The sequence below is a fragment of the Vitis vinifera genome, chromosome 19 (genome assembly GCF_030704535.1).
Source record: "Vitis vinifera cultivar Pinot Noir 40024 chromosome 19, ASM3070453v1".
Classification (NCBI taxonomy): domain Eukaryota; kingdom Viridiplantae; phylum Streptophyta; class Magnoliopsida; order Vitales; family Vitaceae; genus Vitis; species Vitis vinifera.
The window spans coordinates 9,487,854-9,504,158 of record NC_081823.1 but is presented as its reverse complement, the minus strand read 5'-3'; the positions used below and the strand labels follow the sequence as shown (position 1 = coordinate 9,504,158).

The 16,305-nt window shown below is 38.0% G+C and overlaps 1 protein-coding gene across 1 annotated transcript in view; it reads right to left on the bottom strand.

Annotated features, from left to right (window-relative positions):
* LOC100263530 (proteasome activator subunit 4) overlaps positions 1-13,498 on the bottom strand; it is a 45,669-nt gene extending 32,171 nt beyond the window's left edge. The window contains exons 1-4 of the mRNA XM_010646342.3: positions 12,881-13,498; positions 5,018-5,120; positions 4,805-4,917; positions 4,312-4,434 (exon numbers count right to left, since the gene is read on the bottom strand). Of these exons, the coding sequence (XP_010644644.1) occupies positions 4,312-4,434; positions 4,805-4,917; positions 5,018-5,120; positions 12,881-13,041 (500 nt within the window). The 5' untranslated portion in view covers positions 13,042-13,498. The remainder of the gene's footprint in view (positions 1-4,311; positions 4,435-4,804; positions 4,918-5,017; positions 5,121-12,880) is intronic.
* Positions 13,499-16,305: the final 2,807 nt, after the last annotated feature.

The following is a 16,305-nucleotide window of genomic DNA, read 5'->3' as shown; positions in this document are numbered from 1 at the left end:
TATCCTCTTTTGCTTCACTTCTAATAGAAATGCAAGAGTCACAAGTGTTTAGATGAGAGAGGAGAACCAAGAAACATTTGAATCCTCATTTCAAAGTGCATGATTGGGAGATAGAGATAATGGAGAGTTTTTCAAGGCAAATATGGTCAGTTTCTTTGTAGAAAAATATTGAGGATAGACTGGTTTGGAGGGGAGCAAAAGATTGGAAATTCTCAGTGAAATCTAATCATAACCTCCTTTCTATGGAGATAAAATGTCAGTTTCCTACCGAGGAGGTGTGAGGGGTCTGGTACCCCTCCTACGATTTATTTCTTTGCTTGGGAAGTTGCTTATAAGAAGATCCTTGATGAGGATGAATCTTCAAAATCCACTCACGGAAGGAAATGAATAGATAAACTTTAAGTGACTCAATTTAGTTGGAATTAAATTAGGATTTAATTTGTTGTAGTTAAACTAAGAGTAGCTAATTCTTAGAATCATAATAGGAGAATTAGAAACTATGGTCATGATAGGTTATAGGAGAATTAGAATTAGAGTCCTAACAAGATAAGTTTAAGCTTTTATAAAAATATATTAGGCAACATATTAGAATCCTAGTAGAATTTTGATTCTTAAAAAGGCTTATAACTAATTGTTGTAAACCAAGGTACAGTAATTAAATAATATTAGTTCCTTTTGTAGACTTGGCAATTCTCAATGGTGAGACTCAATTGATTTTCTACTATAGAGATTCTTAGAAGGCCTTAGTAAGATTCTAAGGTTTCTAACTCTTCTTATCTTTCTTTCTATTTATTTTGTTTTACTTTTCCCCCATCACCACAAAATTTTATTACTTATTCCTCTCCTTAACCCTAAAACAATAAAGCCCTAGCCTACATATTTGATGTAGGAGAACCATTACAATTTTCTTATGCAACAATTGGTGAACATACCAAAGGCAAACAAAGAGGAAGATTGGTGACATACTAGCATCTTCCGAACACATGTTGCTTACCAAGGGAAAATATGGACTATGATTATCGATTGAGGTAGTAGTTCCAACATAGCTTTAGAGAAACTTATTGAGAAGCTCAATCTAAAGACGAAGAAGCATCCAAATCCCTACCAAATAGGCATAGCATGGCTAAATGAAAAAATCTATTTTGGTAAGTTCTCGTTGTCTTGTAGCATTTAATTTTAGTAATAACTTTCAGTTGTCAATATGGTATGATGTTTTGCCGATGTTGCTCGTATTGCAGTTGGAAGACTGGATTTTTTATGGAAGGGTCCAACATGATGGCTATGAGAACACTTACACACTTACATGCAGCGGGCATGAGAATATTTTTATCCAATAAAGGAAATTCCCCCACCCAAACAATCAATATAAAGGAAATTTTAATCCAATTTGGACCCTTGGAACTAGAAGAACTATCATATACTCCCAGTAAGAAGCAATTCAAAGTTACTAGTAAGAAGGAAGAAATCATTAATGATGAATATAGAATGTGAGATGTGAGATGTGAGATGTGAGATGTGATTGAATGAATCCCAAAATAGCCTATAAGCGAGCACAAAAAAAGTACTAATTGATGGCCTTTGCCTGGCTTGTGGCACACAAGAAGGTAAATACTAATGACTTGCTACAATTGAGGAGACCCCACAAAGCTTTTAGTCCTGACATTTGTAAGTTGTGCATGAAGCAAGGAGAATCAGCAGATCATCTTTTCTTACATTGTTCTGTGGCGTTGGGGTTGTGGCACAGATTATTTCTGCTAGCCAAGATGGATTGGGTTCCTCCGAGAAGCATTTCAAACATGATGTCCATCAACTATAAAGGTTTTGGCAACTCCAAGAGAGGGATAGTTTTGTGGCAAAATGCGTGCATAGCTTTAATTTGGGTTGTGTGGCGGGAAAGAAATGTCAGGATATTTGAGGACAAAGCTAGGAATTCAAATAATCTTTGAGATTCCATTCATTTCCTTGCTTCTCATTAGGCTTTTTGTTCCGCGGTTCTTAAGGGCATTCCCCTTAACATGTTACAACTAGATTGGCTAGCAGTGTGTAGTTCCAATAGGACGGTCTAGTCAAGGGAGATTGTTTGTAGTTTTCATAGTGTAGTGTCTTGTTTTCTTTTTGTGTTGTTTAGTTTTATCTCTAGTGGGAGGATTCCTCATCCTTCTATTGTACTTCTTTTTCTATCAATATATACATGTGTTGTTTCCTATAAAAAAAAAAGTACTAATTGATTCTAGTAACCCGATTCCCTTGGTGCTAAAGAATAAATCATAACCTATGCGAAATTTAAAGCATAATATTGATCTAACTCCATATTCTTTTTTCCTAAGTTTACCTACCTACCCTTTACATGACAAGAAGCACATGAACTCTAAAAGAAAAGTTATTAAGTTGTCTATTAAATACTCTATTCAAGAAAGGTTAAGTCTTTATGGAATTTCATCTTTATTAGCTTTCGGGAAGGATGGATTATATGAATGATTAGTCATGATCTTTGAATTAACCAATGCATTGAGTAGATTTATGCAAGCATCAACATGGGTTTTGATTATGAAGTTCCAACATCATGTTTCATTCAAAGGGACTTTGAAAACAACTATTGCATTAGCAAAAAAGAAACTTGAGGAACACTTGGAAGATCTCACTTAGGAGTTGCATCTAGTAAAAGTTTACAAGGTTCCAATGAAGAGATCTTAAGATCCTATCTTAACATGATAAAGAGTCGACAAAGAAAGAAAGGATGGAATGCATTGCTTAGGATTTCAAAACTCAAGGTCGAGTTTATTTTCCAAGTCAAAGGGAATTGATGAGAATGAATCTCCAAGACCTACTCAAAAAAAGCGTTGAAACAAATCAATAAACTTTAAGCAACTTAGTATTAATTGGAGTTAAATTAGGAGTAGCTAATTATTAGAATTAATTGGAATTAAATTAGGAGTAGATAATTATTAGAATCATAATACGGGAACTAGAATCAAAGTCATACTAGGTTATAAGAGGATAAGAATTAGAGTTATAATGGGCTATTAGAATCCTTGTAGAATTTGGATTTCTTAGAAAAAGCCTATAAATAAGGCTAATCGATGTAAAACAAGATAGACTAATTAAATAATATTAGTTTCTTTTGCAAACTTTGCAATTCTCAATGTTGAGACATCATTGATTTTCTTCTAGGTTAAATTCCTAAAAGACTTTAGTGAGATTTTAAGGTTTTCTATCTCTTCTTCTTATCTTTCTTTCTCTTTATTTTGTTTTACTTTTCCCCATTGCCATAAAATTTTATTCCTTGCTCCTCTCCTTAAACCCTAAACAATAAAACCCTAGCCCACCTATTTGATGGTAGGCAACCATCCTAGGGTTGTCCTACATCAATCCTAACTATTGATCAGCTCATGCAAAGATGATGGAATTAGCTAATCAATGCGCTTTGTGCAAAATCAGTGAGAAGACAACAAACTACATCTTCATCCATTGTTTTTTTTTTTTTTTTGATAGGAACGACAAAGATATAATCCTCATCCATTGTGATAAAGCTCAAGTTCTAAGGGGGTTTTCTTGCTTGCTCTATTAAGCATACCATAGGTATTCCACAGTTCATGATGAATCTTTTGGGATAGCATTTTTTTTTTTTTTTTGATCAGAAATCTTTTGGGATAGCATGGGCAAGGCCTAGGGAAGCAGTGAGGGAAGGATGGTGTTTGGCCCCTCTTTGCTTGTTCTGGATCATTTGAGGAGAGAGGAATGTAGAATTTTCAATGAGGAGCTCTCTGACATGAAAAAGACAGAATCTTTTCTTAAGTCCCTTTGGGAGTGATTGAGGGTTCCCTTTGCATTTGTAAATTTGGGTTTGGTAGATTTTGCAGATGGCTTGGCCTTAGATTAGGGAGTCTCCTCTCTTCTCCTTCTTTCTTCCTTTTTTATTCCTTTTAGATGCTGTATGTATCAATGCACATGGGTGTTTCTAGGGGCCCTTTAATAAATTTCTTTGCCTATATTTAAAAGAAAATCGGAACATTCCAGATTGATCTGGTAACAGAGCATTTGGAATTCCCATCCAATGGAGAAAACCAAAATTCCATCTAAAAAGAATTAAATAGTTACTGATCTGATATATGTTTAATTGTAACTAAAGCAATTGGAACACTATGTAATTCTCGAGAAGAGAGGAGCCATTGTGGTCCCCTCCCTTTGATGTTGGGTAGAAAAAATTCTACTACACAAATGTCCTAATGAAAAATAGAGAACAAATCCAAAAATACAATTATGGATCACAAGATTGATAAAACTGGTAACAGATAGACTCAAAATACTTACTTAAACTCGGACCATATCTCGAAGGCAGAACCTGGTGGGAAGAACCTCCGGCACGATCGAACAAGAGATGTCACAGTCTCAAAATGTCGTTGTCTCAGTCTCCACCCTTCTGGGCCGGTATTCCTGTGTCAGATACATAATTTAAAGTCACAGCCTCCACCGTCATACAGAGCTTTCAAAAACAAAAACATGGATAAAGTATCACTTAAGCAACTTGATTGTCACGACTGGTAAATCATCAAGAGACCATTGACAGGTAAAAAAATGGTAAACTGCTAAGCCAAACCTCTCAAGAGGCTACAGAAATGTAAACAAGTATAGCAAGATATTAAGACAGATTTCAATTTGGACACCATGCATCAAGGAGGGTTCACAATATATAGATTTTGTGAACATTCTCCATGAAAACAAACTGAAATACTCGTGATGAATGATGTTTAATTACTCAATTTACATAGCCAATGCAGTGGGAAGGTGCAAATAAAAAACTAACCTTGTGAAGTGTGTCTGGATCAAAGTATCGTAGAAAGGTCGCCATTGAACTTTCAAGGCCAACTTCTTTCGGTACTTGTTAAGTAACCTGACTAGAATGTTCCCCCATCTAACCTAATCAACACAAACAGAACCATCATTTAGCAAAAATCAAGAATATATATATATATATATATAAAGGATAAGACAAAAATTTTAAGATACGATGTAACACCTGGGCATAAAGTTTATTATGTGATTTGTGAAACAATTCTAAACCAATTTCCGTAAGTGCACCCACGTCTTCTAAACATACTTCACTTTTCGCCTTTATGAAACTGCACAACAAATGGATAAAAAGTAAGATTGCACTGGTGTCCCTGACTCACCAAGCCTATACGTAGAAAAAGGAATCAACTACTAGCATCCACTTCATCGGCAAATCATAAGTTTAGCACATTAACAAATACCAAGTGATAAAATGCTAGTAAGAATAGGATAAACATTAAGCACAGCAATGTAATAACACAAGAAGCAGAATTGTAAGACTCACAGAAAAGGACCATGTCATTCAAAGGAAACAGTATCTGCATTTAATACATATTCTTTTGGTACATAAACATCTAACCAGATAAACCATGAATTGTTTTACTATCTATCCATTTGATCAAGATTTTTCAGGAACCGAAGATCCAACCAGAGAGGCAGTGACCATTACCCCCCTACATACAAGTATTGCTCCTTCATGTAATACAAGCTTCAGCTACACACTGTTTTCCCATGAATATGCATGCATGTGGTCAAATATGAACCCAAATAGAAGTTAGCCATTAGTATATCTAGAGAAACAAACTAAGAATTGTATTAGGAGTTACAGAGTAGGAGTGGAATCTCAATGCTGATGGGTTATCAATGAATAAACAGCTTTGAACACCACATAATTGGTATTGTTACTTCTATGGATACTGGGCATGTTTCAAAGGTTGGAAAGGACATGAATTTATTTCCCCTTCTAGCAAATGTCATATAAGGCTCCTCTGTGTGTGAGGTTTCAGCTGTCCAGAATGATGGATATTAAAAAGTAATCATGAGTTTACACAACTCTACAGGTTGTGCACCAAAAGGGCATATGTATAAAAATCCACTTCATTTGTAGAATAGGGAGAGTGATTACATAGGCGCAGGACAAAGTGGCATCAGAGAAGCAGATGGTGCAGAAGCCTATCAGGTAATATTCGGAGTTCTAAAATACTTACAAACTTTAATTTATGACTAACTATACAACAAAAATCGTTTTGCGCTTCCAGTACACAGTTCCATACACCGCACATATCTGAAACATCAAGGAAACCTATAACCCTAGTGGGGGTGGCTCTTGATTGCTAATAGAGAGTGCACAGCCTCAATAAGCAGTACCTTCCTACATGAAATCTATAAGAACTTCATTTTTTGGTAATACATACATACATACAACTGTTACCTTAGCTAATGGTTCTCAAACTGTGGCTAAAGGTATTGGTTTGGCCCTTCCTCTGCCTTATCTACCTCTCACTTCTGTCCTTTATACTCCTGAATGTCCTTTTAATCTTATTTCCATCAACAAAATCACTCGTACTCTTAATTGCTCTATTACCTTTTCTGATAAATTTGTGACCTTGCAGGACCGGAGTACGGGGAAGACGATTGGCATAGGACGTGAGTCTCAAGGCCTCTATCACCTCACCTCAGATTCATCTCCTGCAGTTTGCATTTCCACTGATGCTCCTCTCCTCATTCACAATCGTCTGGGCCACCCTAGTCTCTTCAAGTTCCAGAAGATGGTTCCTCGTTTTTCCACCTTGTCGTCGCTTCCGTGTGAGTCATGTCAGCTTGGGAAACATACTCGTGTCTCGTTCCCAAAGCGTTTGAATAATCGGGCAAAGTCTCCTTTTGAGCTTGTCCACACTGATGTTTGGGGTCCTTGTCGGACTGCGTCTACTTTAGGATTTCAGTATTTTGTCACTTTCATTGATGACTATTCTCGATGTACTTGGTTATTTTTAATGAAAAATCGAGCTGAGTTATTCTCTATTTTTCAGAAATTTTATACTGAAATCCAAACCCAGTTCAATATTTCTATTCGTGTGTTACGCAGTGACAATGCCAGGAAATATTTTTCAGCCCAATTTACTTCGTTTATGTCTCATCATGGGATTCTTCATCAGTCTTCTTGTGCTCATACTCCTCAACAAAATGGGGTAGCTGAACGCAAGAATCGACATCTTGTTGAGACAGCTCGTACTCTCCTCCTCCATAGTCACGTTCCTTTTCGCTTTTGGGGGGACGTTGTTCTTACCGCTTGTTATTTGATTAATCGTATGCCCTCCTCTGTCTTACACGATCAGATTCCTCACTCCCTTCTTTTCCCTGACCAACCACTTTATTTCCTTCCTCCTCGTGTCTTTGGTTGTACTTGCTTTGTTCATATTCTCACTCCTGGACAGGACAAGCTTTCCGCCAAAGCCATGAAGTGCCTCTTCTTGGGCTATTCCAGGCTTCAAAAGGGTTATCGTTGTTATTCCCTTGAGACTCATCGATACTTTATCTCCGCTGATGTCACCTTCTTTGAGGATTCACCGTTCTTTTCCACCACTTCTGAGTCTCTTCCTGTTTCTGAAGTCTTGCCCATTCCCATTGTCTCCCCACCTGATGCTATGCCCCCTCGACCACTTCAGGTTTATCATCGTCGCCCTCGTGTCGTTGCTCCTCTCCCTTTTCCTGAGGCACCTGCTGACTCACTTCCTATCCCTTCGGCTTCACCTGCCCCGGCTCTGCCTTCTCCTAATGACTTACCCATTGCTGTTCGGAAAGGTACTCGCTCTACTCGTAATCCTCATCCTATTTACAATTTTTTGAGTTATCATCGATTATCTTCACCCTATTCTGCTTTTGTTTCTGCTATATCCTCTGTTTCTCTTCCAAAGAGCACCCATGAAGCTCTTTCCCATCCAGGCTGGCGACAGGCAATGGTGGATGAAATGACTGCTCTGCACTCTAATGGCACTTGGGATCTTGTTGTTTTACCCTCTGGTAAATCTACAGTTGGTTGTCGTTGGGTCTATGCAGTTAAGGTTGGTCCTGATGGTCAGGTTGATCGCCTTAAGGCCCGCTTAGTTGCTAAAGGCTATACTCAAGTTTATGGTTCTGATTATGGTGACACATTCTCCCCTGTTGCCAAGATTGCTTCTGTCCGCTTGCTTCTCTCCATGGCTGCTATGTGTTCTTGGCCTCTTTATCAGTTGGATATTAAAAATGCCTTCCTCCATGGTGATCCTGCCGAGGAAGTTTATATGGAGCAACCTCCTGGTTTTGTTGCTCAGGGGGAGTCTGGTTTAGTGTGCAGGTTACGCCGTTCTCTATATGGCTTGAAACAATCTCCTCGAGCATGGTTTAGCCGTTTTAGTTCTGTTGTTCAAGAGTTTGGCATGCTTCGCAGTACAGCAGACCATTCAGTTTTTTATCATCATAACTCCTTGGGGCAGTGTATTTATCTGGTTGTTTATGTGGACGACATCGTCATTACAGGCAGTAGTCAGGATGGTATTCAGAAACTAAAGCAACATCTTTTTACCCACTTTCAGACCAAAGACTTGGGGAAACTCAAGTATTTCTTGGGAATTGAGATAGCTCAATCCAGTTCTGGTGTGGTCCTTTCCCAAAGGAAGTATGCTTTAGATATCCTGGAAGAAACCGGTATGTTAGACTGTAAACCGGTAGACACACCTATGGACCCGAATGTCAAACTTGTACCAGGACAGGGGGAGCCTTTAGGAGACCCCGGGAGATATCGACGGCTCGTAGGTAAATTAAACTATCTCACCATTACTCGTCCAGACATTTCTTTTCCTGTGAGTGTTGTTAGTCAATTCCTACAGTCACCATGTGATAGCCATTAGGATGTCGTGATTCGTATTCTTCGATATATCAAAAGTACACCAGGCCAAGGTGTATTGTACGAGAACAGAGGTCATACTCAAGTTGTTGGTTACACAGATGCAAATTGGGCTGGCTCACCCACAGATAGACGTTCCACTTCAGGGTACTGTGTTTTTATTGGAGGTAATCTAATATCTTGGAAGAGTAAGAAACAAGATGTAGTGGCCAGATCTAGCGCTGAAGCCGAGTATCGAGCTATGGCTTTGGCAACATGTGAACTCATATGGTTGAGACATCTTCTTCAGGAGTTGAGATTTGGAAAGGATGAACAGATGAAACTCATCTGTGATAACCAGGTCGCATTACATATTGCATCCAATCCAGTCTTTCATGAAAGGACCAAGCATATTGAAGTTGACTGTCATTTCATTAGAGAGAAGATCGCATCAGGATGTGTTGCTACAAGTTTTGTCAATTCAAATGATCAACTAGCAGACATCTTCACTAAATCTCTCAGAGGTCCTAGGATTAAATATATTTGTAACAAGCTTGGTGCATATGACGTATATGCTCCAGCTTGAGGGAGAGTGTTAAATATAATGTATTTATAGTATATTATCTTTCCTTGTTAATATAGGTCACATGTATGGTAGTTAGGACTCCTAGCCTTGTATATATATATCTCTCAATTGTAAGTAGATATTACATGAATGAGAAATAAGGTTTTTTCTCCTTTCTCTCTCTCTCAACATAATCAGAAGTAGTAGTAATAGAGGAGAAAAGATCCTTATTACCAGATAGGTGATCAGATGCTCCAGAATCTAGAATCCAGGGTCCAAGAGAAGATGTGTGGGTAAGGCAGGCAGAGGCATTACCAGGCTGGGCAACAGAGGCAATAGAAGCCTGAGATGTCTGAGATGCGGAGGAGCTCGGAGTCTGAGGCAGCGGAGAATCAGAGGACTGGGCCATATGGGCAGTGCGAGGAGGTCTTCCATGTAACTGATAGTAACGATCGCGAGTGTGGCCAAGTTTATTGCAATAGGTGCAATGAGGACGTTGGCCTCTACCTCGGGTACCACTGCGTCCTCCTCGAGAGGTAGTTTGAGAAACTAACACAGAAGAATCTGAAGCGCTATCAGATGGCAAAGTCTGAGTGGACGAGATACGGAGGAGGCGAGCAAACACATCATCCAAGGACGGAACTGATGAACTACCAAGAATCTGATCACGAATAGGCTCAAGATCCGGACGGAGGCCAATAAGAGTAAGGACCATGAAGAACTTGTCAAGCTGTGTTTGTTGAGCCCCAACATCAGGAGTAAGAGGCATCACAGTCAAGAACTGCTCCTTAAGAGAGGCAATCTGACCAATATAAGTAGATAGATCCAAGTCCTGTTGGCTGAGATGGACAATAGCAGAAGCCACCTTATAAAGACGCTGGATATCATTCGTGTATAATCCTTTGGCCTGAGTCCAAAATTTAAAACAAGTTTTATAGGCCTGAAGATGAAGAAGAATCCGGGGATCAACCGATTGCCATAATACACTACATAACTGTGCATCGATCTTCCTCCACTGTACGCGGTCAACCTCAGGGATATCTGCCTCCTGGGTAACCAAGTGATCCTCATATCCTTGACCCATAAACCAAAGTTCAACAGAGGCAGACCAGGAGAGATAATTCTCACTGCCAACCAATTTCTCTGAGGTAATCAGAGGAGATCCAGAGAGAACAGAGGTAAAGATCTGATTTTTGGTGGTCATATTCACGTATTTGGATCGAAGAGAGCCCTAATACGGCTTCAGATTGCGGCGTGGCACCACCGAAAAAGGGAGACGGCCTCAGATCGCGACGTGGTACCACCAGAAAGGTAGAAGAACACTTCCCAAGGCACGTGCAGGGATTGGGGTGGAGAGAAAGTAGCCGGAACTTCGCCGGAAGGCTGTTTGGAGGGCTGACGGAGACAAAAATCCCCAAAAGAGGTATGTGCAGGGCTCGGATGGGAGAACTAGGTAGGTAGGGATGCTGGTCGGCGGCAGGCGAGGCTGGAGGAGGAGGCGCGTCGCCGGAAAAGGCCTCACGCGCCCTCACGCGCCGGCGCGTGAGATTCAGTCGCTGGCCGTAGAAGTGCGCATGGCCGGCGCGTGGAGGGTTTTCTGGCTCCGATGCTTTTGAGAAAGTTGGAGATCTCCTCCAGGCGCTCCTCTTGGTGTGGTCGGTGTCGGAAAAAGACGTCGCCGGAAAGTTCGCCGGAAAATTTCGCCGGCGGTGAGTGGTTTCTGACGACGATCCGAAAGTATTGGGAGATGGGGAAGGTGACCGGAATGAAACACGGTCACCGGAAGGTTTCCCGGAGTTGATGACACGGGAAATAGGAAAGAATTAGGTTTTCTTCCTTGGCTCTGATACCATGTTGAGAGAGAGAGAAAGGAGAAAAAACCTTATTTCTCATTCATGTAATATCTACTTACAATTGAGAGATATATATATACAAGGCTAGGAGTCCTAACTACCATACATGTGACCTATATTAACAAGGAAAGATAATATACTATAAATACATTATATTTAACACATACATACATACATACATACATGAGGAAAAAATTCTTAACCCCATTCCTAGGCTGATTAAAAGAGTCCAATCCCATCCTATTATGGGCCAGGCAGGGGCACGTCTCTAAATATGCTGGTTCCATTGCCTTCCTGTACATATATGAAAAAATTCTTATCCACATCCCTAGGCTGATTAAAAGAATCCAATCCCATTCTAGTCAGGCAGGGCAGAGGCAGGTCTCCAAATAAGCTGGTTCCATTGCCTCCCTACAATAGACTATCCCATTTGTACATTTTTCTTGATCCAGTATGAGGACTTGATTCTGCAATAAACTCTTCTTTGTTCAATTCCATTTCAAGCTCATGAATGTCTTGGTTGCCTATCATCCTCTTGTTCAACTCCCAACCAAAAATCAAAGATCAATTAGTTCAATATTAATGTACCAAACACATGACTTGGAAAATGATTGCTCCTAGACAGTGGACGTTATAGCCAACTTCCAAATGAATATTGCCTATGGATGAAAAGGGAAGTTTTTCATCAGGCTTTAGATAATAATAATTGAGTTCAAAAACAGGTCCAGGGTCTTCCAAGTGTATTCGATGTTTGTAAACAACATGCCAAAAGCACCCCACTGGCAGTGGACCATGGTGACTAATTGTGGGCTATGTGACAATTTAGAAAACCTGGCTTGGTGGTTGGGTTGCAGATGCTTGAGGCAGATGTGGCTTGTATGTCAGGAAAACACCTGCCAGTAATGCCATCCTGAAAGTGGAAAATGGAAAACAGTTGACGACAGGTTGCTTGTCAGTTATTGTACAAGTCAGATGCTGTCACCACTGACCTTGCTATCCCTAGAAGAAGGCCAAGCTTCAGGAAGGGAGAACCTAACTGTCAAGCCTACAGACCTTATATTAGATAATCATGGTGGTGGATTCTGGAGCTAACTGGAAAGCTAGCCTAGCTACTGGCCCAAAAGATACCACCCCCAAGGAGCAGTCCAAGGCTCAATACACCCACATCACTACTCCTCTCTTAATTTCAGACATCTTGACCCCACTGATTTGTTTCGGACACATTCTCCCCTCGAGATAATTTTTTTATCAATGTTAGAACAAGACCTCTTGCATCCTCAATATTTATAAACATTTAAATCCCTGTACTCCACCCATGATCTCTTGACTAATATCAGTATGATTTTCATACCAAATCATGGTCCAATTCGACAGAGAATTATATGCTCTTCCGCATAATTGAGGTCCAAACCAAAACTAAAACGGCACTGGCATATTTCTTCCAGATTTATAGACAAAGAAAGTAGAGAAAAATCCAAACAAACAACTTCACTCTCGACTTCAGAAATAGAAATACAAGGAAACACATAACAAAACAACAATTACATTCAACACTGCGTTTGGCCGAAGGGAAATGGATTTAATTCTTGAGGTTCAAATTCTGTACAATTCAAAAAAATAAAAAATAAAAAAGAAAGAATATGCTCTGAGTGACGAACCGCAGTTGTGGATTTAAGGTTCATTGAGCTTTAATTGAATTCCAAATCCAAACAGAGGAGCTACAACAATAAAGCGCAGCATTTTAAACAGAACCAAACAATTCGAACTCACAGGTCAATGACTGAAATCCATTTGAGAGTGGAATACACAGATTCAGGATCCTCCGGCCGCCACGCCTCCTTCACTGCCGCTACAACGCGGCCGAAGGCCTCCTTCTCTCCCTTCGTCGCCTCCGCCACAGGGGGTGGAAGCCAGGCATTGTACAGATGCATCTCTACAACTTCTGTATCAATCCTTTACCCCTCCCCTCCACTATTTATACCTGAATCACCTTTCTTTTGGAACAAGAAACCATTCCATATATTGACATATATAGACGACGGAGACGCTTGACTGGGCACCGGCAGCAGCGGTGCGAAATGGAGAAGAAATGAACGGTCCGAGACGGGATCGGGCGGTGGTTGCTAAGTTGCTGGGTTGGAAATTGGAGAAAAGAAAGAGTGGACTGGAGGTGGCTTGGGGCTGAGCTGGGCGAGGAGGGTACCGGCGATGGCCGGTTGCAGATACACGTGGGTGAGGATTCAGCCACTGAAATGGAAAAGGGTTAACCTGTAAAGTAGAGAAGCCTCGTTCATATCTAGGTGGCAGCAACCAAAGTCGAAGTCAGAGTGTGCCCAATCTGATTCCGGAATTTGTTGGATGGCCGGGAGATCACCCGTTGTCCCTTTTTCATTTATAATAATATTTAGTGTAGTACCTTTATACTACATCAAAATTTTGGACCGTCTATACCCTAGATATTTTTTCTCATCAACAATTTTTATTTTTAGAAATTTGGCTTCAATCAATTGCTGGGAATTGTTTGGGCATGTGGCATTATTGGGGATCTGGACTTGGATTTCTCCTCTCTCTCTCTCCTTAATTATTTTTGAAGTGATGTGAGTACTCTCTCTCGGCTCCCAAAAATATGGCCCTGGCTACCAAAATAATGTATACACAATTCCATCACCTTATGGTTTACCATGTAAATTGCTAGGCATCTAATGAAAATTCACTAATAATTTGCTTCATGATATAATTAGGAAATAAAATGAATAATTTATTTTTATTTTTTAAAATAATCATAAATTTAATAATTTTAATTCTTGTGTTTGGATATATAATACAAGATGTACCAAATGTGACGTCATAGAATTGAAATGAATATAATTTTCGAGATATTTTTTATTTTTATTCTATTTTTAATAAACATTTTGGTTATTGTAATATAGATTTTAATATTCCAAGTATGTTGCATGCTCATATCAATGAAGGTAATCGCATAGACTTGGGGCATGTTGCCACCATCTTGATGTCGTCTAATTGATATAAATCTATTTTCATCCTGGTTTTAATAAAAATAAAATAAGATTTTAAAGAAAAAAAAAATATAAGAATTTTTCATAGATGATATCATAAGGTAATATTTGAATTACAAAATTTTTAATAAAAATAAATATTAATATATTTTTATAATTTTATATTTTAAAAGGACTTGTTAAAACCCTTAACATAAGTAAATATTATAAAAATAAAAACTTAAGAAAATTTAAAGGCTTATTTGGTAACTATTTTCGAGAATAGTTTTATGTTATTTAAAATAAAAAAATCTTAAAAACTTATTTGACAATCAAATATTATTTTTTTTTTATATTTTTAAAAACATAAAACATGATGCTTTTAAATATATGAATATGTATAATTAAAACAATAAAATACTATATATAAAAATTATTTTTAAAAATATTATAAACAAATTAAAAATATTTTAAATTTTTAAATATATTTTTATTTTACAAAACATCAAAAATCCGTTTTCAAAAACTATTTTTTAAAAACAGTTGTGAAACAAACCATAACTTATCAAATTAAACATATGATTCGATAAAAATTTTAAATGTACAAATATCTAAAAATTTTGATAAATTTTTAATTTGATATAATTAATTGTTTAAAAAAATTAATTTGATAAAGAAAAAAAATATAAATGAGCTTGAATAATCTTAATAATAGAAACAAAATACAAATAAAAAAATTTAAAAGAAAATCCAAATAAAATATATTTTATTTAAAATACAAGAGAACTAAAAAAAATTAATATGTGAGTTAATTAAATTGAATTAGGTTAAGAAGATTTTGTGTAATTTGGATTTAAAAATTATTTACTAGCGTGTAAACTTTTTACCATTAAAAATTAGTTAAATATCCCAAACCCATCCAATGAACGGGAACAGGATGGATGGGTATCGTAAAAAATGTGCTTATTCCCTGCCCTACGTCTCCAAGCTGGTTGACCATCCTTGCCACACCCAGCTCCTTTTAACGTAATCTGATTGTGACAGTGGTAGGGTCTATTACATAAATTTTCATTACAAAAACAAAAAAGACTAAAGCATACGCCAAGTTAATTTCATCATCCTTGTCTAACTACTTTTGTGTTCCAATTTGTAATGTACCACTGAATTCTTCCTAGAGAACATGCACATCTTAAAATAAACTATTATAAAGTGTTTTATAATTGAGGTCCTATTTATTAAATTTGACAACACTTGCGGGAGAGAGACTATTTTAGAACTCTTGGCAAACAATACATTGCCCGATCGTGTAGATATTTTAAAACGTGTCTATTTGATTAAGAGAAACTTATATATATATATATATATATAGTCTCAATAATTTTCGCATCTATCCAGTGTGGGACATTACATTATTAGGTATGGGTCATTACAACGATCTTGTCCAAAGTCTATGTATTTACAAGCAAGCACATATTTTTTTTTTAGTACCATAATTTTAAAACCTATTTTTTTAAATATTGTACTTTCAAAAAATATTTTCAAAACTATGGTACCTTGTGCTGGTAAGGCGTTGCATAGATTTTTTTTTTTTTTTTTTTTTTTGTGTTTCGTTAAAGCTATGACTTGAAAATATGATCTTAGTAAATGGTTAATTTCATTCACCTTCCTTGAAATTTTAATTAAGTACCACTAAACCCACAAGTTTGAAAATTCATTAAAAGTGCGTTTGAAAGTGATTCTTAAAAGTATTTTTAGTTTTTTTAACACTTGAAAATATTTATTTTTCAAACATTAAAAATGTTGAAAATACTTCCCATAATCACAGTCAAACACACTCTAAGTACCTATCTGTAGACCCCCATTTTGGGAGTCATTCTTGCAGCTGATGCTTGACAAGTGTCACCATCTTGCATGGCCACGTGTCACTCCCGGATTAGTCAATATGGGATCAAAATAGTGGAATTGATGGACCAATCAGAGATTGACACCTGGAGGGGAGCTGTAGAAGAGGTACGTTTCTGTTATGGGGGAGCGTCTCCTGCAGGTGGTGGTGCTTCCGAAGAGAGGGTGCGTTTTTCTGGAGGTGGAGTGCTTTTCAGGTGGTGCTTTTCCATTTTAGAGGGGACTGCAGAGATCTTTTTGGTGGTGGAGCTTTTGTTTAGGTTTTTTGGGAAGGAAGGATTCAGAGTGGAAGCAGAA